Source organism: Fonsecaea erecta (assembly GCF_001651985.1).
Source record: "Fonsecaea erecta strain CBS 125763 chromosome Unknown Scaff7, whole genome shotgun sequence".
NCBI classification, from domain to species: domain Eukaryota; kingdom Fungi; phylum Ascomycota; class Eurotiomycetes; order Chaetothyriales; family Herpotrichiellaceae; genus Fonsecaea; species Fonsecaea erecta.
The window spans coordinates 1,646,068-1,671,669 of record NW_017387250.1 but is presented as its reverse complement, the minus strand read 5'-3'; the positions used below and the strand labels follow the sequence as shown (position 1 = coordinate 1,671,669).

Sequence of the window (25,602 nt, the reverse complement as noted above, 5' to 3'; positions counted from 1 at the left end):
GAGTGGTTGAAGCTCGTTCCTCAGAGCTCGCTTGAAGTGTGTTTTCGACAACACTTCTTTCTCTCTGCCTATATAGTGACAATACTTCTCTGTCAACGACCAGACAGATCATTGTCACTTCCCTTCCGGTCCGCCTGATCCCGGAAATGAAACCACTCGAGGCCAGGATTTCCCCGTCACGTTCAGCCTCCTGAGGTCTTGAAGAGAGACGACAAGGTTACGAGGAACTCTACATATCCATACCACGTTCAAATCACACAACCACATCAGCAATATATACAAACAGGCACTCTATCGCCAAGACCAGCAAGGGGAAAAAAGAACCCATGTCTTCGTCCCCGCCATCACCACCACCATCACCACCATCCATCACCGCCGGCCGCATCTGCCTCAGCCTCATGGCCCTCTTCACCAGCACGGCCTGCTACGTGGCCGACTGGAACGAGACGCACGTCAAGAACCCGCGCTGGCCGCCGCACGCGCGCTTCCACAACGGCCAGACCATGTCTATGGGCCTGTGTCTGGGCGCGCTCACCGCGTACTTTGCCTGGAGACCGGTGCTGGCCCCCGCCGCATCCTCAGCGCCGAAAAAACAACAACAACAACAACAACGGGGGGAGATCGGGGCAGGGCAGGTTGCGGACAGTAAGAGTAACAAGAGTGACAGTGACAGTGATAGTGGTGCCGCAGGAAGAGACAACGAACGAGGAATCGGCGAGAAGGAGAGCATCACCATCGCCGCCGTGCTGGGCTCGCTCTACTGGGTCACCGGCCTCAGCGGCATTCTCTACCCGGGCACGAAATGGACCGACCCGGAGTTCGGCGAGGGCGCGCCGCAGGCCCCCATCTTCGTCGCGTCGGCCGTCCTGGTTTGGTGTGGGTGGTGGTTGGAGATGAGGAGGCTGGCGAAGACGAAGCGGGCATAGGGGTGGATGGGTTGATGGATGGAGGAAATAGGGACAGAGAGACGACCGGGAGACTGAAGCGGAACGGTAGAAATAGGAAAATAAAGAGAAAGAATGTCGGCTGGAATCGTTCAATGATCGATTTTGAGCGAGAAATCTACATGTGGTACGCCCTGGTGAACGGCACTCGTTGATATTATGTCGATGTCTGCAATCGGATCAAGGGATCGCGGTCAGTCAAGAAATGGACGGAGAATCTCCTCTCAACATGGAGGACAGCAGGGCAGCAAAAGGGGAAGGACTGAGATATATGAACTTACCATTGTTAATATATTCCTTGACATTGGCCTCGGTCAACCCGCCGCTGCTCTCGAGGAGCACATCTGCCCTGCCTCTGGCCCGCCATCTCTCCTTCAGGTTTCTGGCTGCGACCTTCAGCCCTTCCCCGTCAAAGTTGTCCAGCATGACCACGTGGGCTCCCGCTGCGATGGCCTCGTCCGCCTCGGCCTCGCTCTGCACCTCGACCTCGATCTTCAGCGCGAAGCCGCCCACGGCCTGGGCCGCCTTGACCGCGTTGGTGATGGAGCCCTTGGCCCAGATGTGGTTGTCCTTGAGCATGATCATGCTCGACAGGTCGTGGCGGTGGCCGTCGATCCCGCCCACCAACATGCCGTACTTCTCGACCAGCCGGAAACCCGGCGTGGTCTTGCGTGTGCCAGCCAAGATGCCCCGGTAGCCCGCGCCGCGCACCAGCTCGAGCATCTTCTTGGAGCGAGTCGCCACGCCACTGCACCGTGCCAGTGTGTTCAGTGCGACTCTTTCTCCCAGAAGGAGTTTCCTGGTCGGGCCCTTGACCGTGGCCACTTTGATCTTCCCCCCAGCCTGTTGCGGGTCGAGGTATGTGCCTTCGTCATAGTGCCACGCCACAGTGCAGTCGAGTTGGCGGAACACCTCGTCGAAAAACGGCACGCCGGCGAGCACGCCGGCAGACTTGCACAGGAGTTGGGCACTGCGCGGTTCTGATCCCACGACGAAGCCGCCGTAGTCGAACGAGGGGGTGTCTTCAGCCAGCCAGGTCGTTATTTGGGTGGTGAAGTGGGAAGGGAGGAGGTCGGCGAGGGTGCCCTGGTGGCATGTGGGGGGAGAGGATGTAGACATGGCTGTGTTCTGCTGGTTATCGGCAACAATACAGGCCCATAAGGTGAAGAGGGGGAGACTTTGAGAGGCTCACTGTCTAGCCCTGACGGAGAGAGCTTATGTATGAACCATGCGTTGATGTTGAAAATAACAAATAAAGACAATCGCAGTGTGTCGTGAACCACCCCGCATTCGAGTGGAGAACGGAGCAGACAAGACAAGACAAAACAAGACAAGGCCAGCATCCCCTTTTTCATCCTTTGTTGTGTTGAGGACTTACACAAGGTCTGATTTCTACGGTCGCCACACAGGGAAGAAGGTGCTGGCGCTGTTTTATACTATATATATCCTCGGGTGAATTTAAAGAGTCGGTTTCGGCAGTGAGGTTGCGTTCAGTCCCCCTGGGGCTTGACAGAGAAGTGCAGTTGTTGCCGAAACATCAGAGGTTTGGACCATCACGCCTTCCAGCATTGGTTCTTGACGCTTCAGGGGGTATTTCGGTAGTGAACGTGGTTCTTGATGTGATATCTGGCCGAGCATGGCGGCAGCACCCCTTTCAAACATGATGTCCGAAGTATGGTAGTTGGATTGATGAACGAAATTGTGCAACGACAGAGGCACAGTACTGCATTGCAACCAGTACGACATCCCATTTTGATGGCTGTCATATCGCGGTTGACATGTCCAAATTCCACATGCCCCAAACCCTCTGCTTCTCCCACCAGCCCGGGCCTTGCATATGACTTGCTGACGCTCAAGGCTTCAGTCTCGCTCCGCCGTCCTTTGCGATGGAGTTGCTTGCATGTGTTTCTGCCTTGGCGCTGAACCGGAGGAGCATCGTCCAATGACGGATGGGCACACGCTGAAGGCCGGTATCTGCTGTGAAAGTCTCTTTGTGTTTGTGTTAATCTTTGCCTCGCTACCCAGTGTACAACTCACTCCTCCCCGGGGTGGATTACACGCCCACAAAGAAAGGGCGCCCGCATCCAGCCCGTGATAGGTCGATCCACGGACCTAGATGGGCAACAAATCTCGCTAGAGCCGTTCCAAAATCAACGTGGCAGCAGGTTGTGGACGGGTCATTCAGAGGCAAAAGTCTCAACAATTGTTGGGCTCGTCCAAGACAGAATGAGCCATCAGATCCGCTGCATCAGGGCACCACCGGAACAAACCAACCCCGCTCCAGAATGAATATCCCTGGGTAGAAACGCGATTCGTGGAGCCACACGGTCGTGGTGCAGAAAGGTTAGGACAAACGAAGCCTTCCATTCGGGGCGATGTGCTTGCACACCGCCTCCCGGGGAAATGACACGGCAGGATGGTGGAATGTGCAGGACTTGCAGCCTGAGTCATTCATGCCTCTTCTCCCAAGATCGTCGGTGAAGTCCGGCCGGTGTACGTATCTCATATGGTGAGCATCGTCCCGGCTGTTCAAGAAGAAGCTGGAGGGCGTGGGCTTTCGTGCACATACATCGGAGCATCTGAGGTCCTCGGACACAGAATTGCCCTCATGAACCAATCAATATTATCGGTTCTCTGGTACACTTTGCCGTGATTGAGGATGTGAACCTCCCACGGTCATGTGAATAACACTTTTCAGACCCTTATCCGGGGAAGAAGGATGGCGAATCTGCCAGTGCCAACGGCCAGTAAGATAAGCCGAGGGTGGTGGCCTGGTTGGCTGATCGTCGCAACCGTCCGACGGCAACACAGACCAAGGGTTGCTAGGTTACTGATTGAGTTCTTGGATTGACTTGTGGAACAATCATGTCTGTCGGAAGCATGTCTCTGGAGGCCTTCACGTCCGTGAACACGGTTCAACTTCCGATTAGTGAGCCTAATGAAGCGACTACGTCTGCATCTCATCGACGAATCGTGGTCACCCACTCCCGAGGAATCGCAAGAGAGAGAGAAAAGCCAGGCGCTAGGCTGTTCTGCGCGAAGTGAGAAAGTAGGGGGAAGCGACATAGTATCAGGCTGAGACGGTGGCATGCCCGGCGGGCTCAGATTTGGAGATCCGGAGGAGAGATCCTCGCAATCGTAGGAGAGCATCGAATCGTCCTATACCTAGTACCATTCCCAGTGGCAGCCTTCGGAGTGGCCGGTGACCTGATTGGCGCAGAGCCAACCAGTCCTGGCGATCATTTCCACGAGGAGATGAGAAGCGGCCCATCCGTGTAACGAGATTTCGGTTCAAGGCTGGTGATGCTCTTGTCGCAGACGATATTTGTCCACGTGGCAGGCATCTGTGGCGATACCGAGTCAGTCTATCTTGGGCAATCCAGCAAAAGAGCACGGACTTTAATTGGCAAGCCAGAAGTTGTTCTGTTTGCTATCGATCTTTGGCGGGTCGAATACAGGGCTAGCTGGGTGATATCCGTAATCGTCGAGAGGGAGTTCGTTAGTGCTTTTCCTCGGCTCGGTTAAGCTGGGAGGGATCTCGGCAGCAAACTTGGACCCAAGATCCGAAGGCATCATCAGGTGTACTGAGGATGGAAAAGTGGAGGCTGTTTGTCTCTAAGTCGACCGGTGGTGGATGATCCAAGCAGCAAACAAAACCCATCAACTCATTGGACGGACGGGGACCTAGACCAAGCTCCAAAGACAGGGGATCAGGTGGTTGAAAAGTCGGGCTGAAAGTTGGCATGCATGCACGCGCAGGTCGAAAGGTATGCGTCAATCGTTGGAGGGGACCAGGATTGAAATGGCTGTCACTGCAGTCGGCCTTGTCTGGTCTAGACACGAATTCGGGGGCAGCCACAGCGATGTTGCGGGTAAAGATGGGGGGGTTGGTGTGGAAGCCAGAAGCAGAGCATATCTCAGCACGGCTGCAGCCCTGATACGGGACTGAGCAGGTAATGTACTTCGGCTGAATGCAGGGCGACCTGAGATGTCGACAGAGGGAGCGTTGTGCTCAGGAGAAGTGGTGAGGGAGTGGGAGAGTGCTCGAGGTAGATCGACCGGGGTCTGACACGTGACGCCATCCGAGTCACGTGGCCGCCGTCATTTTTGGGAGCTGCGATTTCGACTTCCGATGCTCGCTCAACTCAACCCATGGAATCGTAGCAAACAGCTATCCTGCGCCATCGTCGGCACACGACTCGAACCTCTTTCCGTCCGTCCACGCACACTGCTCCCTCTGCCTCATCCTCGTGGTTAGCGTTGGTGCTGGCTCCGTGGATGTGGCTTCAGATTGCCGGCGCTGCGATCATCATGTCGCAAGGGGCTTCGCCTCTTTCAATGTCTCACAGAATCAGTGCACACCCCTGCCTGGTGCCATCAACATGTCTCGCAAAGAGAACCTGGAAAACCCAGGCATCGAACTTGTCGGTCCGAGCGCCCCTTCGAACTACAAGGTACCTCTACCAGGGTACCCAACTTGGCTAGTTGTCTCGAACGGAACAGGGGCATCCTTCTCATGCGCCTGGTTTTCTTGGGGAGCAAACCGTTGAAGTGTGCATGCCTGCATGCCCCTCTCCACTACAGGGGAATACTGAAATTTGGTTCGAGCACCTGAAGTAGACGTTGCTGGAGAGTCCGAGACTCCGGTGAACACATACCTGCTATCTCCAGCGTCCAGACACCACCAGCCAGCGTTGCTTCTGTACCAAGAAGGCCTTCCTTGGAGTGCAACCAGAATTAACAGAGATGGTTCCTGTGGTTGCGATCATGAATCTCCCTCGAAGCATTAAACATCTAGCAAGCACTGAAACGCACCTATGATGTGCATACAGCTAGCCCCGGGTACGAGGCGAGTGATCACGGCACCGTCCGAACGGGGACGGAGAGGTCAAAGGCCTCGAGAAAGAGAAGGTGGTCGAGGCGAAGTGGGAATTCAATGGAACCCAATCACGACCACAGGCGAGTGACCAAGTGTTGCCACTTCTGCTGCTGTCAGCGCCTCGTTCTCTCCCATATGCGTCCTACTCCAGACCCTTTTCCTTGCCCTCTGGATTTTGCCATCTTTGCCTTGCCCACCCACCCCCGCCCTGCTGCTGCTGCTGCTGGATCCTTCTCGTTTCCAGCCAGACCTAAGTCTTTGTCTGCCCTTGCTCGCCTCTCCTCGTATCTCCACAGCAGCACGAGGATGGGCCTCTTAACCCAATTCGGCGGGAGGATGTCCAGCACATTGCTTTTGCCGCTAACTTCATCCAGTCGACCCTCTGCCTCGAATATCAACTACGCATCTTGCCGTGGCTAGCCCTTCGACACCTTACCTCACCTTCTGTTTTTATTCCTGAGTTCATATGAGAGACCCAACAAGCATTTTGTCTTAAACTCTCAAAGCCTTGATCAGCTGCCGTCGTCTTCGACTTCTTCTCTGTCTATAGCAGGCTGACTTCCCTCGTGCCCGTCTGACTATCATTCTTCTTCGCTCCTTGCCTCGTCCCAGTCGCTCTAAGTATCCTAGAGGTACTCAACAAGAAGGGAGAAGCCAACGCCAGCGTCCAAGACCATCGAACTTGTCATATTGCTTCCTTTTTGACAGCCGTGACAGATTCTGTGGTCTGCGCACTGTGCCTGTATCGATCCGCGGCGATCTCGTTTGACTGGCCCTCTATCAATTGTTGCACTTCCAAGAATGACCGACTATGCGCCACGAAGCAGTCAGGATTACAATTCCTTCTTTCAAAGTCCGCACCTCGCCATGTCGCATTATTCCAATGGGCCCGGTCTCAGCTACCTATACAGCAATGGTCAAGTTCAGTATCAGACTGTCCACACGCCATGTTCAGCATACTCACCAACCTACGCACCGAGTCAGGGAACGCCAGCAACTCCTCTCTATTTGCCTCCCACCTCTGGACCACAGCTCCATTATTCATTTGTAGGCCCGCGGGTTCCTACGCTTCCTTCTCAATCTCGTGCTTTCCCACCAAACTCTTATTATGCCCCGTCCTCGGGAAATCGCACAACTTCACAACATCAACGACTCGCTCCTCCACGAGACTACCCCTCAATGGATGGCACGGAGTGTCAGGATTCCCCCAATGAAGATACAATGCTCTCGGAACCTGTTCTCCCACCGTTAGAGGGCTATCCGGATGTCCACGAGTTTGATGAGTTGATGAAGCGGTACGTGAAGCCCTTGCAGTTGATTATCCTCGCTGATTTGCTCTTCATAGCTATGTTCAGGATCTCTCGCCCAAGAAGCAGGACAAGGCCCTCATTCACGCGCGTCGGGCGGCCAATATCAAACACGTACTCATCGACAAGAAGACAACTGCGATCGAGTCAGCACAGTTCAGGTCTGTCACGACCCCTACCCCAACAGGCATGTCGTGTTTTAAGTACCATCAGACGCTGACAGACGGCAGATTTTGGGTGAAGAAGATGTTTACATTGCAACCCAACGACAGCAAAGTTCCAGAGGTGAGATAGGGTGTACGCTCTGGCAGGCATGGCTAACATAGCACAGCATCTAAGAAAGATTTGCCATGAAGGAAAACCCGTGGCGGTGCGAGAAAAGTTATTCAAAATTCTGACCAAAGCACACAAACAGTGCCAGCACGGCGGCAGGGACAAAACCTCTGCACAGGTCAGAAAAGTGTACTCGTGGTTTGACTTCCAGCCCTTCCTCATGTTTTGAAAGAGACTAATCATATCTTCCAGGGTTCCCAAAGAACTCATCTCAAGATTCGTCAAGTTGTGTCCGACATGCCAGGTCAGACGCGGAGCGAGCCGAAACTCGCCTCCTGATTCAGTAAAAAGCCCTGAGACGAATACGGAAGCACTTTCACCAGAGGCGTTATCAGTGGCCGGATCAAGGAAGGGCTCTACCGCCAATAGGCAGGCGACCGTAAATGCGTGCATGCCCCTGCAGACAGCGGGTTTCAAAACCAGCTCGACTTTCCAGCAACAGAACCGCTGGATGACGCCGCTGCAGTCTCACTCAGAGACCAACCACATCTCTCCGGCACTGAAGCATGGCCATCTGAACCATCGCGACTCCTACAATACCGGCCCGGCCATCTCTTTGAACTGTACCAACAGCACACCACCGGGTCTGGGCTTTCCGTCTGTCAATAACTTCGGAAATGCAACGGGAACTTCGGCTGCATATAATCCATCCTCGCTGCCACAATCTGTGCATGGCAATGTACCAACAGAATCCGCATATGGAATCAAGGTTGAACATTATATTTGACCACTCGACTATGGTGTACGCTAATGTTTGGCTGGAAAGTTAGCATCGCTGTGTGTGCTATCACAAGACGCAGGGTTTGATGCGGAGCAATAAGGCATTTCGACTTCGCGTACAGATATGACGACACGAACCTTCTCACGGACTTTACTTCCCCTTGGCAACGTCTTGGGTTTGAGAGTTGAAGGCGTCCATTTTTCTTAGGGCTTGGTTGTTGCGTTGATTTGCCGGTTGAGTTATCCTTTAACCTTGATCAGTTCGGTTTGGGTCTTCGGCGCAGGGGGTGAACGGTTACAGAAAAGTCTTGCCATTTATATGACGATGAACGAAGCAGAACGCTCAGCCTTGCGGGACTACCAAGATAATCTATTGTCCAAAAGCACATCAAATGCTGACATATTTCGGGCTATGACTTTCTTGCACTTTTTCTTCTGTCATCGGTCGATGAAGCAGGAATGGTGTGCTTGGTGAGGAGATTGGGACCGAACGGGATGGGGAAGAAAGGACTTGACTACACAGGAGAAAAAGACTGCGACACTCGCCAGTGGCACAGACAAGTGTGCTCGACTGGGCCGGAGCTGGGATCGATCAACGTATCCATAGACTACATATAACGTAGTTCATTCGACCAGCAGCTTTAGGCAAGGTCCACTGCTCTGCCACGATGGATGAATTGTCTTCACTGAACCTACCTTTCTTAAACCTGTCTTGGATTTGAAACCACACCATTTCTCCGCAGATTGTGGGAAGGAAACGAAATACAACCCGCCACTTCCGACCGGAAGAGCCTCTCTCCAGAACGGCTGACCTCGGGGATGCATGAGGATAACTGCTTCCTCGTTCCTAGACCCAGGTGAGGTCGAGGTATTCATCTACTATCCCTTTCGGCGCACTGAGTTCGAACGACCCTCGTATCCGATATTCGAGAACCTCTGGTCTCGCCTATCTAGAATCTCTCACCCGCGAGCAACGTGGTCACAAGGCTAGAATTCATGCACCAAGAATGATCTAAAGCATGCTGCGGCCTTGTGGGAGCGAACCTTTGGATGGATCACCGCCCTTGATGGCGAACCATCTGTTCAGCCTCGCCGCTCGAAGTTTATTTCCCAACCAGGTCCTCATGTCTGTGAAGTGCTGTATATATACAGAGGCAAGCCATGGGATTTCGCCGTTCTGCCACTCAAGACGACTCTGCCTGTGTCCATTCTTCTTCACCTTGCTGCCCCTTTGAACAAAATTGCTTCGTCAGAATTTTTGTCCCGGACTTGTACACGAGGTCTTCGGTTTTCGAAACGTCCTTGTATTTTATTTTTCACCACAGGAGTCATGGGCAACGTCTCCTCTTGGCTCAGGGTGGGCTCTTGGGTGAAGGCCCATTGGGTTGCGCCCACAGTCGTCGGCGGTATTCTTGGTGTCTCAGGCTCGTTCTCGGTCGCGATAGTATGTGGCACCTTCCGCAAATGCGATCACAACCCCTGTGGCACGCCGGTAAAGACAAGCATGTTCGACAAACCGGCCTGCGACTACTGGGAGCATGGCGGAGATGATATGCTGCCTCTGAGGCGGAGAGCTGGGGGAGGATCGTCGCCGGGGACCACGGTCACGGTAATAAATGGTATGGAAGGCTGGGGCCGGCTGAACCAGGAGACTTACGGCTATGATGAGGTCCCGGGAGTCACCATTTACAACAGCAACAGCATCGAGGAAGGGGTTGGGATGGGGCAATTCGGCGAAGGGGAACAAAGCGTTACCATTCCCGGTGACAAGTTACCTGACTGGATCTTCATCACCAATACTGGTGAGGCACCCATTTGCATTGCAGGCATCCGCGTAACAGCTCCTGATGGGTCTGGGATCACCATGACGGGCAACTTGGGAAGAGTCTGTGGTGCAGACCACTATGAATCTGCGGTCACCGTCCTGCCCAACGGCGAAGGCAAGGCGGCGGCCTGTGTATGGATCGACCGCCACAGGTCGAATGGTATTCGACTCCCGGGCATCAGCTTCAACCTGCAGATCGTCGACGACGAGGACCCGGAGTTCTACAACATTACATCGATGCAAGACTTGTGCCTGAATCCTTTTATAATGATGCAGGACGACCAGCCTAGTCTATCCCGGAGACAGCTGGTTCTGCCCAGCGTCTCTGGCAATGACAGCCCCTCGGCCAACCTCGACTTCGACTCGGCGCTAGTCAAAAGCAACTTGGACCTCTCGAGTGCAGTGCAAATGTGCCAGGGCACGTACACCAAGGGACCACATTTCGTGAGTCTCTCCGAAGGGGTTTATTGCGATATGTCGACGCGAGAGCTTTATCCTGTGTGCAAGGAGGGTGCTGGTCGCGACGGGGAGATATGCTTCGACACGGAGCAGGACGAGCTCGTGGAAAGAAATGGGGAAGAAGATGATCCCTCGTCTCAGACAGGACTTGTCAAACGGGATCAAGGAAGCCAGAGGCCTGGACGAGTCAGGATTTTGAAGAAGTTCCGGTATGTTGACTCATGGAACTAGGAAGAAAGGGGGCACCCAGGGGGAAAGAAGGGGGAACGATGCTTACCTTATGCTCAATCTTTTTATATGCATGCGGGAGTCTATAGGAGATAGTGGTTGATCATTACGGCTAACCAGATTCGCTGTGACATTTTATCTGCACGAACTACGGAGTTTTCTCAGTTTGCACACGGGTTACCGAGTAGGGCTTATTACGTATCTCAGGGGGCGCCACTACTGGGGGAAGTTGCCGTACGTCGACAGCCGCCCAGTTGGGGGAGCTAGGCACAGAGGTACCCGGAACTAGGGGCTCTCAATTGGCGACTTTGGGTACTGGGAGCCCCAGTTAGGCGAGTTACGTGCAGGGTCTTCGGCGCTGACAGCTCCTCATCAGCCCCAACGAAGCTTAACTGGGAACTCTGAGGACTCCGTCCGCCGCCCCGCCAATCACAGCCTGCGCCTGCACATGCGCGCGTCGTAGGTCCCTTTGGCCCAAAAAAGATTCTTGAACAGCCTGGCATATTGTCGCATCTTCAACTCATCTCACGCACCGAGTAGAGTACGCAGTTGTCCCTCCTTTAGCACTCGTCTCGCGATCTAGGTCCACGGATTCCCTTCGACAGCTTCTTTTCTCCCAATTCAGTTGTTGCCCTCGAATTCATTGCGGCGTTCCTGCGCCTTTTCGGATAGCGACTCCTTCAATCTACCCAGTTGATTTGGCCGCCATTGTTGGAATTCGTCCTCCCTCCGCGCAGTGCCCAGCTGCTCATCACCGATTGTTTCTCGCCCACCATGAATCTCTTCAGGCTGCTAGGTATGCGGAAGACCAGTCCACAGAGAGAATGGGCCACATGCTAATCGGTCTCTTTTTTGCCCAGCGGACCTGTCGCATCTGGTCTCAATCTTCATCCTTCTTCACAAGATGAAGGTCTCGAATGTATGTCGAAGAATCCTCTTACCATGAGGACACAATTCCGGCGAGAGAAACAGGGCCAATGCTGATCATCTGCTCGTGCCGTCGGAACAGTCGTGCTCAGGCATCTCCTTCAAAACCCAAGCGTTATATTTTCTCGTCTACGTGACGAGGTACCTTGGTTCGTCCGACCCCCAAGCTTGAACGGCGCGACAACCTTTTGTCTAACATAGCCATCGGTTTTGCGCAGATCTTTTCTGGACCTTCACCGACAGCGCATGGAACACCATCTTCAAACTCATCTTCCTCTCCTCCTCGCTCTACACCCTCTACGTAATGTTAAACGACTACAAGCCGACGCACGATCCGAACCTCGACACATTCCGCGTTTCTTACCTCACCGGAGGCTCTGCGGTCCTCGCTTTACTTTTTCCTTATCGCTACACCATCCCCGAAGTGCTGTGGGCATTCTCCATCTGGCTTGAGAGCGTCGCCATTCTGCCGCAGTTGTTCATGCTTCAAAGGACGGGCGAGGCCGAGACCATCACCACACACTATCTCTTTGCGCTGGGGATATACCGTGCCTTGTACATTCCGAACTGGATCTACCGGTGGTTTGCAGAGGGGCATTTTGATCCGATTGCCGTGGTCGCCGGCGTGATACAGACTGTTCTCTATTCGGACTTCTTCTGGGTTTATTACACCAAGTGAGTGTTGACAATTTTCCGCGTAATTGGCCTTGGAAGTGGAAGGTGATGCGAGATGTTGCCAGGATGAAGCTGACTGACTGGTGTGTGTGAATCTAGGGTTCTCAAAGGAAAGAGCTTCAAACTGCCTGTTTAAAGGCTGTCCTCATTGGAGACTTTTCGGCCCTCCGATCAGCCCTCGAACGGTCCATCCTCCTTACGTATCTTCGGCCTGGCCCAACGAGCGGACTTGCAACCGAGGTCAAGACCAGGCGTTTGGAGGAGCACGGGGTAGAAAAAGAAGGGCAGCTTTTGAAAGTGGTCTGCTTGTATATTCTAAATCTGCCTAACGGAAGGGCTTTCATCACCCCAGAGAGTGCCTTTCTCATCTTGCGTTGGTGCTTGCGGGGGACAAAAGCCAGGGATCGGACTATCTACCATCGTTTTGTCTCCGCCCTCAAATATTCCAAATGCTTGCAAAAGCGAACACACTATCCCTGGAAGTCAGGACTGGTTCCGGGCGTTGGAAATGCAGAGGGAGCCTAGGTTAGAGAGTAGGGAGGGTCTGAAACCAAGCCAGAGCACGCCGGCGAAGCAGGAATGAGCGTGGACGGAGCCAGCAAAGTCAAAACCGCGTGCCGATATGAGACACTGTAGCAAAACCCTCGTGGTCGAGGAGCATCGATCTCACACGCTCGATATCATGGGACTAACACGAGCGTGTACGGATACATAGATCACTTCAAGGGGATTGATTTCCCGCCACAAGTGGGAAATAAAACAACTGATTGTATTACAACACGAACTGGAGTAGGACGAGGATGCTGTGCGTGAGGGATTGCCAACCGACGGGGTTTGTGAAGAGTGAGTACCTAGTATATGTGGGTGTGTATCTATGTACCTCGTATGTACTTATATGTTCTCCACAAAGCCATTCATTCATTCCTTCACCTCGTACGAGTGACACACTCTCCTCCACATATTATGATTTGAGTCTCGTAGCGACTAATTACATCTTGTAGAGGTTCAAGAAACACCCAGCATTCCCTACTTTACTTGCTATGTCTTCTTTCTTCCTGCCTCACTTGCTCTGTCGGTTCGTCTCGAGGAGGTCATTCGCTTCTACCAGTAGTAAAGCAGGTACCAGTAAGTAGTAGCCTCAGGTGGCTGTGCCGGATATGTATGTATGCTCTCCCAGGGCGGGATAGTATTATGGCCAACGCTGTGCTTGGATGTAATTATCACACGCTAGGAGAATTTCTCCCTCATTGCTTCCTCTCCCTCAACGCACGAGATACATAACCACATTGGCCAAGTCAGAGAGAGAGGGGATGGCTCCGGCTTCACTAATAATACTGATCAAGTGATCCAATACGAGGCGCTGTGTCGGCGGCTCGTAATATCATTCCCGGAGTCCATGATGCTTTCGGCAAGGTCGAATTCGGGTCTCCCTCTATCTAATTACCTCGTACTGCGGACAACGTCGTCGGGCGGCTCATCTTGAACTTACTACTTAGTAGTGGTATTAGTTCCTCGGGCCCTCCCTTCCGCACTCTTCGTTAGACTTCGGCGCTCCACTACTGTCTCTGTCTCTCTGTACTCTGCTAATGATGCCTCCACTAGGAGCACCAAGGGATCAAGTCGTAGAGAATACTCCGACCACCGCGGCTCGCCTGTCGGCTCAATGGCGAAGCCCTCGCGATATCATCGCCGTACTGCTGTTGCTGGGCCCCGAAATTGTCCAGACGGCCATCGCGCAGCTCGCTGGACGGGCATGGACGCCTGTTCCATTTTCGTTTGGATGGGTCACCTATTCGTGCAGCATGCTGCTGTCTACGATTGAGGGTCCGGTTCTCTTCCACTTATACATATATAATATATACCCTATCATCCCTCGTTGCCGATACCAGTTGAGAGGCTGACGTGCAGGAGAAACAGGTGGACAGCTCATGCCGAACCACCGGGAGCCCATCTTGGTGGTGAATGCGCAAAATGGTCATTCTAGGACCACCAACTCTTGGGTGTTGTGCAAATTATTCGACTTTCTGAACGATGAGATAGACAAGGAGATGGCGATCGAAGGGTCACATCCTCCCGAGCCGCCAAAGGGTGAGGCTGCCGTTGACAGGACAAACAACGGGCCGCATACTTCCGAACGAACGAAGGACAATGTCGCAACTGGCAAGCAAAAGGAAAAGCCACATACTGCCGAGCGTCTGAATGTTGACAAGCCTGACGAGGACGAGGCAACAGCAGAGTCACATGCCTCCAGGAGGCTCGCGAACGGCAGGGTTGCCAATGACGAGACAACCGACGAGCAGAATACTTTCCGGCCACCGGAACCAGAAATTGAGCCAGCAGAACACCCAAAAAGACCATGGGAAGCCCTCCGAGTCGTGGTGTACAGGGTCGACAAGGGCCGGAAATCCGAACAAGGAATTCCCAGCCTCGACTGGGTGTGGTTCTGCGGCGGCGCCGTCATCATAATCCAGCTAGCCGTGTCGATTCTCCCGTGGGCCATGGACGGTGACTGGGCACCGTTTCTGGTCACCTCGACCGGAAACTGTCTCGCCGTGTGCGGAGCCTCGCTCCCCCAGTGGCGGAAGGAGAAATGGGCGAACTATAGTCGGACCAAGGGTAGTTCGACGGTCACGCTGACCAGAGGCAACGGCACCCGCACGGCCGTAGTCATCGTCGCCGCGAGGGATGCCGGTCTTGACCTCGAAATCCTCGCTCGAAATTCACGCGTCGCGGTCCCATCGCTTGCAACCCGCTGCGCGACAGCGATCCTGGCTCTCTGCTGGATCCTCCTTGCGATCACCGTGGCGGGTTTGGAAGGACACCCCCCTCCCCCTCTCCCAGATTTTGTTTATCACCGTGGGTCAAGCTGACGTATGTGCTTGTGATGTTATGTCTTAGACTTGTTTGGCATCGGCCTTCTTGGAAGCGTGTACACCTTGGTGGCCGCCGGGGCCAGTCGAAGTCCCGCTTGCCTTGGCCTGCATTTTGAGAAGAAGAAGGAGGAGGAGGAATTTTGTGGCCCCAAGGTCCCCGACGTTCTCCAAAAGGTGCAGCGAAAGAAAGCAGAATATGGTTCTTGCGTCGGCACATCGCTCATCAAGGTATTCTTCCCCGGCGGACTTCGAGCGACAGGTGATGACCTGAAGTTCTGGAGAAACGAACTGAGTGGGATCTCCTCGGGAAACCATCATGGAGAATTTGTCCACGTGTCTGAAACAAAACCAAATAACGATGGTGCAAAGTCACCACCCTCAGAGGAACGCGGAAAGCGTGCTGACGCTCTTGATTAATATATAATCTCTATACTTCCGTTGATTTGTGACGTCTCCTTAAGGGGAGGATGGGTTTTGATGAGTCGAAGCCGAATGATAAATTGATATTAATGTATGCCCAACCATCCTTGTGTGTAGTAGTAGTAGTAGTAGTAGTAGTAGTAGATTCGCTGTGCGTGCGCCTAATTCAACAATATTCCTCGATCACGGCCATAGCTTATGCACGCCACTCCCAGCTTCACAGTGCCAATGTATTGACAGTCAAGCCAGGATCCAGTCGTATCTCGTCTCGAGGATCTCCTGTTCTGCGTCGGCTCGAATGTCTTGACCAGAAGAAAGCGGACGTCTTTCGTGATCTTACTGTTCGTTTTCTTGCTTCCGCGAGAGGCGGATAAAATGAGTAAATCTCGGGGAGACTGTAAAGCTTCAACAACACGGACATGTACAGAGATGTGAGCGTCGGCTGCGGTCACGACCATACTCTCTGTGACTGCCCAGGTCTCCCAAGTGCCTCTCACAGTGCCGCGCTCCCGATCAAGACGAAGCGGCTCTTCCCCCGCTATTCCTCTGGCCAGGTCGAATATCGACATGGGACACCAGGACCAGCCGCCAGAATCGGCCATGGTGACATTGCCGTGCAACAACGACGATGGCCACACTCTGCCTATCTCCCGGACGATAAACTGAGTGAAGTTCTTCTGGTTCCCGCCTGGATCAAGTTCAGAGTGCTGCGCCGTTTCCTCGATGGTACGGATATCTGCAAGAAGCGCCGCAATATAATGACGGTCTTTGAGCCAACATGTATACCTCGGCTCTAAGATTGCCAAAATTTCGGAGACAGCGTCAAATCTTTTGTCCTTATACCTTTCGCGAAAATGTATTATACGCCTGATGACGTCGGACACAGCCTTATGGACCGGTTTCGCACCGGATGTTCCAGCTAGGATCTGGCGGAGGCTTTTGACGACCTGTTTGTTCCGGTCGCTGGGATGCCTAAAGACGACCTTAACCGCGTCTTCAGATTTCGCCGCGGCAAGCTCCAGTGCAGTCCATCCACGACTAAACCACGTTGACAAGGCCAGAGCAAGGCAAGGCTGTTCGTCATCTGTCCAAGGTAGACGTGTCAGCTCTCGATCGTGAACAAGAATCACTTTTGCATCGAAGAAGTTCTTGTGCATCCAGCTCAGGGCTTCTTTCCTGGCTTCTCCCACGGGAATGCAAAGGACGTCCCACCAGATGGCCTCGCATCCCTGATTGATGGCCCATGCATTGAAGAAACTGAACAGACATGTGTTGACAGATCCTGGAGGGTGATCTCCTCGACCTGTCCCGTCGAGCCACACATGGGAAATAGCCATGTATGGAGTATCTCGCGTGAGGGGTTCCAGCAAGTCCTCGACCCAATCCACCGTGGCAAGATTGATGGTGTCCGGCTCCGCTGGATTGGGACGCCGGGTGCGATCGACCTGCACAAGGTATCGACTATGCCTCCCGCGCATGTCGCAATGCAATGGCGGACAAGGACATTCCGCAGGTGGCTCTTGAGGACGCGGGTAGTGGAGTTGTGGCTTCGCAGTCGAATTCTCGTCACCAAGCAGACAAGTCTGAGCTGTACATTCCACGTGGGCGCCGTCGAGACGGTCCGTCATGTTTAGCAACGCTTCGGTAAGCCATGGAAGATTCGCAATACCACGGCTAGTAGCTGTGATTAGACTCCATACTCGCTGTTGGCAGAACCGTGTTCTTGGAACATCAAGCACTGCATTTTTTATTTCCTCAGCTGCAAGTAGGTTGTGTTTGTAACCCTTGTGAATGGCGTCGTCAGGTGTCGGTTGCCCAATTTCATCCGCCATCCAATAAATCACCCAGCAAATACCGAAGATATCAGCGTTCTCGCCCCAGTATGAGCTTTCGTCAGCGTCGCTGATAACTTTGATGCAGTCATATCTGGCCTGCACAGGGGAATAGACTCCCCTGTAACGCCAGGACCCACGGATTGTCGACGCGCATGCCATGACTCCCAATGCCCATGTTTGGAAATCCGGTAACTTACAACGAGGTACTAGACGGGCCATGGAGTCCCTTTTCGTTTTGCAATTCGCAGCTTTGCATTCCTTCATGGGGAAAGATTTCATCAAATCTCCAAGCTTCTTCTCGTTGCTCTGTCGTCCCATGGGGATCGGATCAAACGCCTTCTTCTCACCGCGGCGTTTAAGGTTTTCGCAACTGTTGCAGAAGTGCGTCAATAAACCGTGCATCTCAACGTTCGTATAGAATGGGAAGGGAAAATACCTTGCAGGATCCAAGATCTGTGCATTAGCCATCCTCTATGCTCCTCTTCACAAGTAAAGAAATACACCAGCCTAAAGTCTTCGTGTAGTGCTCGGCCACCTAGTGGGGCATAGCATTTGAGACGGCGGAATCTGGTATTGCAGAAGTGTTTCTGAAGATCTCGACGGCTTAACTTATTGATGGCACGCTGCGTCGTTCTGACATCACCGAAGTTTGTTCCAAATCTGGGGGGTCTTGTCGTTCAAGGAAGCTGTCAATGCTAGCTTATGAGGCTCTTGGACTGTCAGCTAGCCCTCCGGATAACAAAACCTGACGGGCTTGGACCACAGCAAATGCACGTCTCACTTGTCCAGACCGTGTTCTGAGGCATTTTTGCCATTGCACCGAACATCCAGCGGCTCTGAGCAGGCCCGTCCAATAGCACGCTAAGGTGGAAACATAGCAGGCAGCACTAGCGTGTTTGTTGAGTACTTGTATGTCGTCAAACGCACGCCGTTAAACTGAGGAGGGAGAGGAATCCATGGGAAGGCAACTGCCATCGGAATGTAAGGGAGAGTTGCAACGTGTGGAAACTAGGGAGGAGGATTCTTTCGCAGCAAATACGAGAAACAGTAGACTTGGGGATAGAATAATGTAGATGGTATTTTGATCGACTGCAAGAAATCTGTCCCGTCGAGGGGATCTGAACGTCGCTGGTTCGCTCGATGCCTGAACAAATAAAGGAAAATGTATGTAGATACAGTTGATAGAAATGTCGAGGTCAGAAAACAAGGATGTCGATATCAAAGATTTCGCCGTCCCCCACAAACCCCCTTTCCCCCCAGGAGTTCTTGTTGCACCTTTGGAACCGTCTGTAGCTCCATTTTTCTTGCCCAATACATGCGCTGGTGGTTTTGTTTGATCCAGACGTACGCTGTTAGCGTCCAGCTAGGTGTCTCCCCAATTGTGTTTGGTCCCCAACACCGCCAATACCACCACCAGCGCGCATACAACCACACCAACGACGCTCATCCACCGATTGAGATTTCTCCACCATCGTGCGTTCTGGAATTTGAGTTCCGCCACGCCGGCAGCGTGCCGTTCCCAGCGGAGTCTGGCCAAGATGTCCATCGACTCCCACTCCTGTTCTGCGTGGGAACGATCGGAACTGAACTGTCGGGAAAGAGAATAACGTAACGATTGCGCACGGGAGTGCTGCGGTGGATACGATTGGCGTTGTCTTTGACGCTGTTCTTGCAAGACTTCCTTTTCAATGTCCCCGAAACTCGCCGGCCTCGAGGGAAGGGGCAAAAAGGCACCCACGAACCATGCCGCGGGCATGAGGAAACCGGCGGTAAAGCAGATAACCTGGATAGAGCGGAGATCGATGTGCAACAGAGATTGGGGCTCCCCACCAGCGACGAGGTCAGGCACACCCGTCGTCCAGCGCGACTTCGCGTTGAATGGAAAGCCGAAGCCGCGAGAGACGGACGAGCCCGTGTCCAAGCGGGCGTCGTGATGGAGGTGAGGAGAAGAGGACCATCGATGCCAAGAGCGACGGAACAGGTTTCCACCTCCGCTTGCTTGAGGGTGGTGTATCACAGACTGGTTGTTTTGCGAGTCGGACTGAGAACCATTGACGCTGTAGGTATAGCTGTGATGGCGGATCATGTAGGTTGATCCTCGCCCGTCTTGGAGCGGTTGTTCGTGGATCTCGACAAGCCCGGCCCAGTGAGCCCGAGGGTCTGCAGGATGTAATGGCAAGGAAACTGAGCGAGAGTGGGAGTTTGGAAAAGACTGGGTTTGGGGATAAGATTGCCGTCGGCTGATCGAGGCGAGAGCGGCAGGAGGTGGAGGGCGCACTGGGTTGGAGACCAACGGTCCAACACCAGGTAGGAGATGGGATTTCCGGGCTTCGAGCTTTGGCTTTTTCCTAGGTCGGAAAGGACCACCGACGCCATCCATCATTCCCTGATGGATATTGCGCAGGCTGGTATTGACGCTTGACTTTGACGTTTCGGGCCGTGAGGGTGGTTCTAAGTGTACAGGAATGGGTGCTTGGGTCGCCGCTAAATCTCTCAAATTGTAATATGAACCGCTGGTATAAAGATACTGAAAGGAGTCCCTGTAGAAGCCCGAATAATATCTTCGAGCCCACGTGGGGACAGGCACCACACTCATAATACTACCGGAAGAGCCTGGGCGCAAGGGTGAATGGGATCTGTTGTGTCGTGACTTCGTAAAAGATTTCATGGAATTAAGTCGTGTGATTGACTGCTGTGAAGAATTATTCGAAGAAGAGTGAATATAGCCGATGCTCCGGCTTGGTCGTAGGGGTGGTGATCTATATGCATACTCTTTCGAGGGTAGTGCTGAGACTTCGTCCGTGGCCTCATTGTGGTGAGGGTCCAATTCGTCATGGCTGTATTCGGTCTCCCATTCAGAGTCGCACTGCTGCTCGGCTTCTGATTGAGTCTCGGGCACGAGTCGGATTTGCGTCAAATTTGCACCTTCGTTGATGATATAGGTGGACGCCGGGGCCAGATCTTCAGAATTGAGATATTGGTCGAGATCATCAGGTACAGACGAGGCTTCACTGGCTGGCCTGGGTCGCATCCACGAGCCTTCAGAAGGCACGGCCGATAGCCGTGGTTCGAATTTCGCCACAGAACCTTCTGTGGACATGGACCTGGAATTACGTTTGGGCACTGCAAGGCCAGCGTGCTGGCTTACAGCAGGAGCTCGAACAATGGGGTATTGGATACGTGGTGGACTGGAGCTCAGCGCAGCTTGAAGACTCGCGTGGGTATCGACGACGGAACTATCATCAGAGGTCGCATCGTCTCTCGCCAAAGGTTGAACCACCGGGCTAGAGTCGTGGACAGATTCGCTGAGCTGTTGGATGCTCTGCGGCGCGGAAGAAGGCAATCCAGGGTCGACAGGCGAGCTCACGCTTGCGGCTGCGGACGAAGAGATGTAACGATGAACGGGAGGACTCGATGCTAAGGGGTTCCTTGCTCCCACTCGTTCCGCAAATGACTTTCCTCCCCCGGACTCTGACCTTTTTCTTTTCCTCGAAGAGCTTGAAGAAGATCGGGAAAGCGTAAAGTGTTTGGCAAAGCCGGATCGGGCAGTTGGCGGCGACGACGGTCCCAACTTGATCACATTGGGACTTGACGACTGGTCGCTGCTTTGGAACTGTTCGGTACTGGAGGTGTGTGCAAGACGGACAATGTTGGGACTGGACGATAGGTCGCTGTTCTGAAACTGCTCTGAACTGGAAGAGTGCGCAAGCCGCACCACATTGGGGCTGGACGGCTGATCAGGGCTTTGCGATTGTTTGGGGCTCGACGTAGGTGCGAGCCGGACAACGTTGGGACTCGATGAGCCATCTTTCGCAGCCTCGGAACTTAACACCTCTTCAAACGCTTCGAGCAATGGACCCTTCAAGTCTCTGAATGATGGCAGTCTCGGACTCGACGTGACTGCCAGTACTTTGTAGTTCGGGGTTGAAGTGGCCGCTGCTTTTTCTGGGATTGACGTGAAGGAGGACCGTGACGAAATCCTCTTGAGAGTATGAGGTCCCAACGGCAAAGGCGGTAGCAACGCCAAGTCATCAGCAGAGATCTTTTGCAGAGACTCCCAGCCGTATGCGCCAGATAGACTTTCGCTGGAGCCGATGCTTCTCAATCGGTACGAACTGGCAGTGCTTGGACGGAGCGCCGGTGATGTTGCCGTGGAGGGACGGGACGCTTCTTCGGCTTGAGATTCGTACAGGTCTCTCAATGCCTTGACCGACCGCTTGAGCCTAACGGTTGGCTTTGACCCGGACCCTCGCGAGCTCCGGGAAGCATCGCTGCTTCTACCTGATTCACTCTCCGAGAGAAGCCCAGAACTGTCGACGAGTGGGCTTGGCCCGAAGCTCTTCTTCTTGCGGATGGCACTGGGGAGGAGAACATGGGCAGGCTTCGTGGGAAACGGAGTGGTATTGTATATGTTCAAGGCCCCTTGGTCTGATCTTGGTTCTTGACCCAGACGAGCTGAGATCTCGTTCGTCTCGGAAGATGTTTGTTCTTGGAGCGGTATACGTTTGGGAGCAGTCCGCTTCGGCGATCTGAGCTTAACCGACGAAGGGGACGAGGACATAGTTATCTCATCGTCGCAACGAGCAGCCGGTGATGCATTCGGTGACTCGCGGGTTCAATGCGGCTTCCCGAGGGAGGTTTTGGTAAGGAACGCTGGGAGGGTAACGAACGACTGAAGGTGAAGTGTGCGAAGTGGAAAAGGACGTCGAGTGGGCGCTCAAAGTGCAGGATTGCGTATTATTGAAGTCTCGGTGCCAGCGTCATGGCATGGCAGTAGTATCGGAGATATACTGCACTCAAAAGACTCGAAGCTCGGCTGAGGATGACGATCCGGCGGAGCTGCATATGCATGCTTCAGGGCGAGTTAAATTGTCATCTGATCGGCCACGAGAGTGGTGGCGTGGAATCGAGCGATTGATGTCCTGGACTGGGTGTGGTATGTGCAGAGCTGTGTGAGTATGTCCGTGAGAAAAGAATGTTGGATGTTGTTCACCGTGTGTCTCTGGGAGTGCAAGTGGTGGTGCAGTTGGCAGAGTCGCAGGGTTGTTTTTGGATGGATGGCTTTGTGGACGACCAGCACGGAAAAAGCAGCTGGGGCTAGAGGCTGGTGGGCCTAGACGCAACCGCCCTGCGAGTCCCTGAAGGCACCTAGAGGTCTCTGTGTCCTTCTCTTTAGGGGGCTTAAACCCTTGTAAAATTGGAGTACTCCGTACACTGCTGGGTGCTCTGCTCACTACGATTGCTTGTTGTGTCAAGGACCACCTCGCGTAATGGGGTGGAAGGTCGCGTCTCAGGCTTTCTCCAACTTGGTCGCGTGGCACACAGCCAGCATCGAAAATGTCCGATTGGACCCGAGAGTGTCACGAAATTAACGCGATAATCTATCTGGCTGCGATAGGGGGAGGGAAGAAGCGTTGTGGCGCACGCAGCCTGGTGGGTGCTTGGGAGATTTTAATTTTCCGGGTCGGAATTCTGGGGGGACGTACAAGTCAATAGTGCTGTCGCTCAGTCCCCAAACAGACGATCTGATTCTCGCCGTGGCAGCCACAGGAGCATCGCCTCTGGTCACCGCCTCTCTCTCTCTGGTATCTGACCTCATCGTCGCCCCTCGACATCGCCACCATTTCTTCTTTGGGAAAGACAAACAATCCCCTTTATCCCAAAGTCCACTTCATTCAAACCTCACCGCTCAGTTCTGCCCACATTCTTCCTCCCGCATTATTGGAGCTTAACCAATTGCCTGCTGGCCGCCAGCGCGCAGCAATCGCCATGGCTCCTGTCAACCTCTTCCTCAAGCTGAGAAACACGTATTTTGGCCATGCAGGTGCGTTGGAACGCTTCATTGGTTCGCATGTGTCGATGTGTCGGCTCCCCTGAAACTAGTTTTCCCACAGACCTTCAATGTCCGTGGATGAATGGGTTGTCAATCTCAACAATTCTCCCCTCGAATCCACCCTGTGATCAATCCATGGTCCCAGTTGTCGCGTTGTTCATGCATCTTTATGCGGTTACATATCGATAATGTCGTGACTGGCGCTCGATGGCTGATGCTCGTTGCTGACCCCGAATGACGAAACCAGACAAGGACAAGCCTGTCATCTCGCCTACTACGGCAGCCCTTCTATCGGTACGCCAAATGGTGGTCTGAACATTTCTGGCGACGCTCGAATGGCTGATCGATCCTCTTCCACCAGGTCGCGTGCACGCTTGTCTACGTGGTCCCTTTCTACCTCTCATCATCAACTCGGCCATCACCGACACTGAACCGCGATGCTCCCAGCGTTATCCGCGCACGCATTCGGACGGTCACCGTGGCTTGTATCCTCGGTAGCGCTGGCACTCTATATCTGCTCCTGGGAACGGCGAAGCTTTCCCTAACCGAGGCCGTGCATATGCTGGGATATTGGCCGATCCGGCCGTGGGACCTGTTGAGATCCTTCACCCTGACCTTCCTGTTGTATGTTGGGCCACTCTTTGAGAAGATTTTCGTCGAGGGAGAGTTTGACGACTTGCGCAAACGTGGTGTCGCTGCGATTACCGAAACCTTGAGCAGCTGGCAAGGCTACAGGAACTACGTCGCCGGCCCAATCACGGAGGAAGTGGTCTTTCGCTCAGTTCTCATTCCGATCCACCTCCTCGCCAAAATATCCCCGAGCAGGATCGTCTTCCTCACACCCCTCTACTTCGGCGTCGCGCATGTCCACCACTTTTACGAGTTTCACTTGACGCACCCTCACATCTCACTTCTGCCGGTCTTTTTGAGGTCGCTGTTCCAGTTCGCCTACACGACGCTTTTTGGATGGTTCGCAGCTTTCATCTACGTGCGTACGAGCTCGATCTACGCCTGCATCATCATTCATTCATTCTGTAATTGGGTCGGGCTTCCTCGTTTCTGGGGCCGCCTGAGGAGACCGGAACAGTACCCGATCTCACCTATTGCCATCCGCGGCAAAGACGATACAGACCTCGTCCAGGCCTCGACAAAGGGCCAAAAACTGGGGCGACGTTGGACCGTGGCGTATTACCTACTTCTAATCACAGGCGCATGTGCTTTTTATCGAGGACTGTGGCCGTTGACGGCATCTGAGGCGGCCTTGACTGAGTTTGCGAACAATAAACGACGATAGACAGGAGCACCACACCTATTGATGAGGGTTTCGACTGAGGTAATGAACCAGGATAGAAGGAGACGTTCTTTCTCTATATACTCTCATGGGCGTAGGCTTCCGAGAACAACTAATGTTGAACGAATCAGCCTTGATCGAGGAAGCGCTATCGAGTCTTCGGGCGAGAGGCAGCTGTTTTTCTATCCTTCTTCCTCTTCCTCCTCTCTTCCCACCTCCCCCAGCCGGCATCCTGGATATCTTCTGTGATGATCAAGTCCCTCACCCTCAGCCTTCGACAGATCCAACTCTCCAAAGCCCAATCCAGCCACCCATAATGCCGTAGATATGAGGTGAACAGAAACCAGACGACCGCAAAGACTGCTCCAGCAGCCACCCCAACCCAAACTTGCTTTGGCGTGTGGTAGTTCAAGTACACGCGGCTGGAAGCGACCGCCCCGGCGCCCATGCAGGCGAGGAAAGACAAAACGAGCCGCTCGGCAAGTGTGGTGGGTGGGTAGCTTGCTGAAGGGTTGGGGACGTGGCGGAAGATCAAAAACAGACTAAATGAGAGGGCGAAAAAGGCGACAAATTGAGAGTGTGACGAGGGCATGCCGTAGCCCTTACCGGTCATTTCTGTTCGTCCACAACAAAAAGGATCAATCAAATACGAACCGAACCAGCCGTAGAGCATCAAACAAGCAATGGGCGCAATCCACGGCGGCGGGAAAGGGCACGACGTAACGTACGTTTGGGGCGTTCTTCCCGGATCAACCGTTTCAACCCAAAATTCACCACCTCACACGCCATCTGGCCGGCAAACATGAGGAATATCTCAGCCTCCCGCGATGCCCAGATCAGAGTCACGTAGACCACACAAAGACCCTGTGGCACCAGGGCCAGCCATGCTGACGCATAGGATATGGGGTCACCGGGAGTCTGGGGGCTGTTAGCGGTGCACGACGTACAGGACAAGTCTCCTTTTTCCAGTGCGGTCAAGGAATGGAGGGACCTACGTAGCGGACGTGCGTGAGCGATAAGGAAGCGAGGGGCTGGTCGTCCATGTTTGGAAGA

The 25,602-nt window shown here is 53.6% G+C and overlaps 10 protein-coding genes across 10 annotated transcripts; 6 read left to right on the top strand and 4 right to left on the bottom strand.

Moving 5' to 3' along the window:
- Nucleotides 1–326: 326 nt before the first annotated feature.
- On the top strand, nucleotides 327–926 carry AYL99_08466 (hypothetical protein; the record flags this gene model as incomplete). Its single annotated transcript, XM_018839974.1, has 1 exon — nucleotides 327–926. One exon carries the CDS (start codon nucleotides 327–329, stop codon nucleotides 924–926), a length of 600 nt encoding a protein of 199 aa, XP_018691095.1.
- Nucleotides 927–1,036: 110 nt separating this feature from the next.
- On the bottom strand, nucleotides 1,037–2,063 carry AYL99_08465 (nicotinate-nucleotide diphosphorylase (carboxylating); the record flags this gene model as incomplete). Its single annotated transcript, XM_018839973.1, has 2 exons — nucleotides 1,037–1,113; nucleotides 1,226–2,063. The coding sequence occupies 2 exons, from the start codon at nucleotides 2,061–2,063 to the stop codon at nucleotides 1,037–1,039; spliced, it is 915 nt and encodes a 304-aa protein (XP_018691094.1).
- A 4,981-nt stretch (nucleotides 2,064–7,044) lies between these two features.
- Nucleotides 7,045–8,190, top strand: AYL99_08464 (hypothetical protein; the record flags this gene model as incomplete). Its single annotated transcript, XM_018839972.1, has 5 exons — nucleotides 7,045–7,118; nucleotides 7,169–7,291; nucleotides 7,361–7,415; nucleotides 7,462–7,601; nucleotides 7,656–8,190. The coding sequence occupies 5 exons, from the start codon at nucleotides 7,045–7,047 to the stop codon at nucleotides 8,188–8,190; spliced, it is 927 nt and encodes a 308-aa protein (XP_018691093.1).
- Nucleotides 8,191–9,513: 1,323 nt separating this feature from the next.
- On the top strand, nucleotides 9,514–10,698 carry AYL99_08463 (hypothetical protein; the record flags this gene model as incomplete). Its single annotated transcript, XM_018839971.1, has 1 exon — nucleotides 9,514–10,698. The coding sequence occupies one exon, from the start codon at nucleotides 9,514–9,516 to the stop codon at nucleotides 10,696–10,698; it is 1,185 nt and encodes a 394-aa protein (XP_018691092.1).
- A 771-nt stretch (nucleotides 10,699–11,469) lies between these two features.
- AYL99_08462 (ER lumen protein retaining receptor) lies at nucleotides 11,470–12,301 on the top strand (the record flags this gene model as incomplete). The annotated part of the gene is made up of 4 exons (XM_018839970.1): nucleotides 11,470–11,491; nucleotides 11,556–11,614; nucleotides 11,705–11,771; nucleotides 11,841–12,301. 4 exons carry the CDS (start codon nucleotides 11,470–11,472, stop codon nucleotides 12,299–12,301), a joined length of 609 nt encoding a protein of 202 aa, XP_018691091.1.
- A 1,585-nt stretch (nucleotides 12,302–13,886) lies between these two features.
- Nucleotides 13,887–15,587, top strand: AYL99_08461 (hypothetical protein; the record flags this gene model as incomplete). The annotated part of the gene is made up of 3 exons (XM_018839969.1): nucleotides 13,887–14,121; nucleotides 14,206–15,105; nucleotides 15,196–15,587. The coding sequence occupies 3 exons, from the start codon at nucleotides 13,887–13,889 to the stop codon at nucleotides 15,585–15,587; spliced, it is 1,527 nt and encodes a 508-aa protein (XP_018691090.1).
- A 164-nt stretch (nucleotides 15,588–15,751) lies between these two features.
- AYL99_08460 (hypothetical protein) lies at nucleotides 15,752–17,584 on the bottom strand (the record flags this gene model as incomplete). Its single annotated transcript, XM_018839968.1, has 1 exon — nucleotides 15,752–17,584. The coding sequence occupies one exon, from the start codon at nucleotides 17,582–17,584 to the stop codon at nucleotides 15,752–15,754; it is 1,833 nt and encodes a 610-aa protein (XP_018691089.1).
- A 1,204-nt stretch (nucleotides 17,585–18,788) lies between these two features.
- On the bottom strand, nucleotides 18,789–21,986 carry AYL99_08459 (hypothetical protein; the record flags this gene model as incomplete). Its single annotated transcript, XM_018839967.1, has 1 exon — nucleotides 18,789–21,986. One exon carries the CDS (start codon nucleotides 21,984–21,986, stop codon nucleotides 18,789–18,791), a length of 3,198 nt encoding a protein of 1,065 aa, XP_018691088.1.
- Nucleotides 21,987–23,194: 1,208 nt separating this feature from the next.
- AYL99_08458 (hypothetical protein) lies at nucleotides 23,195–24,552 on the top strand (the record flags this gene model as incomplete). The annotated part of the gene is made up of 3 exons (XM_018839966.1): nucleotides 23,195–23,249; nucleotides 23,506–23,552; nucleotides 23,620–24,552. 3 exons carry the CDS (start codon nucleotides 23,195–23,197, stop codon nucleotides 24,550–24,552), a joined length of 1,035 nt encoding a protein of 344 aa, XP_018691087.1.
- A 145-nt stretch (nucleotides 24,553–24,697) lies between these two features.
- On the bottom strand, nucleotides 24,698–25,592 carry AYL99_08457 (hypothetical protein; the record flags this gene model as incomplete). Its single annotated transcript, XM_018839965.1, has 3 exons — nucleotides 24,698–25,164; nucleotides 25,278–25,467; nucleotides 25,545–25,592. The coding sequence occupies 3 exons, from the start codon at nucleotides 25,590–25,592 to the stop codon at nucleotides 24,698–24,700; spliced, it is 705 nt and encodes a 234-aa protein (XP_018691086.1).
- Nucleotides 25,593–25,602: the final 10 nt, after the last annotated feature.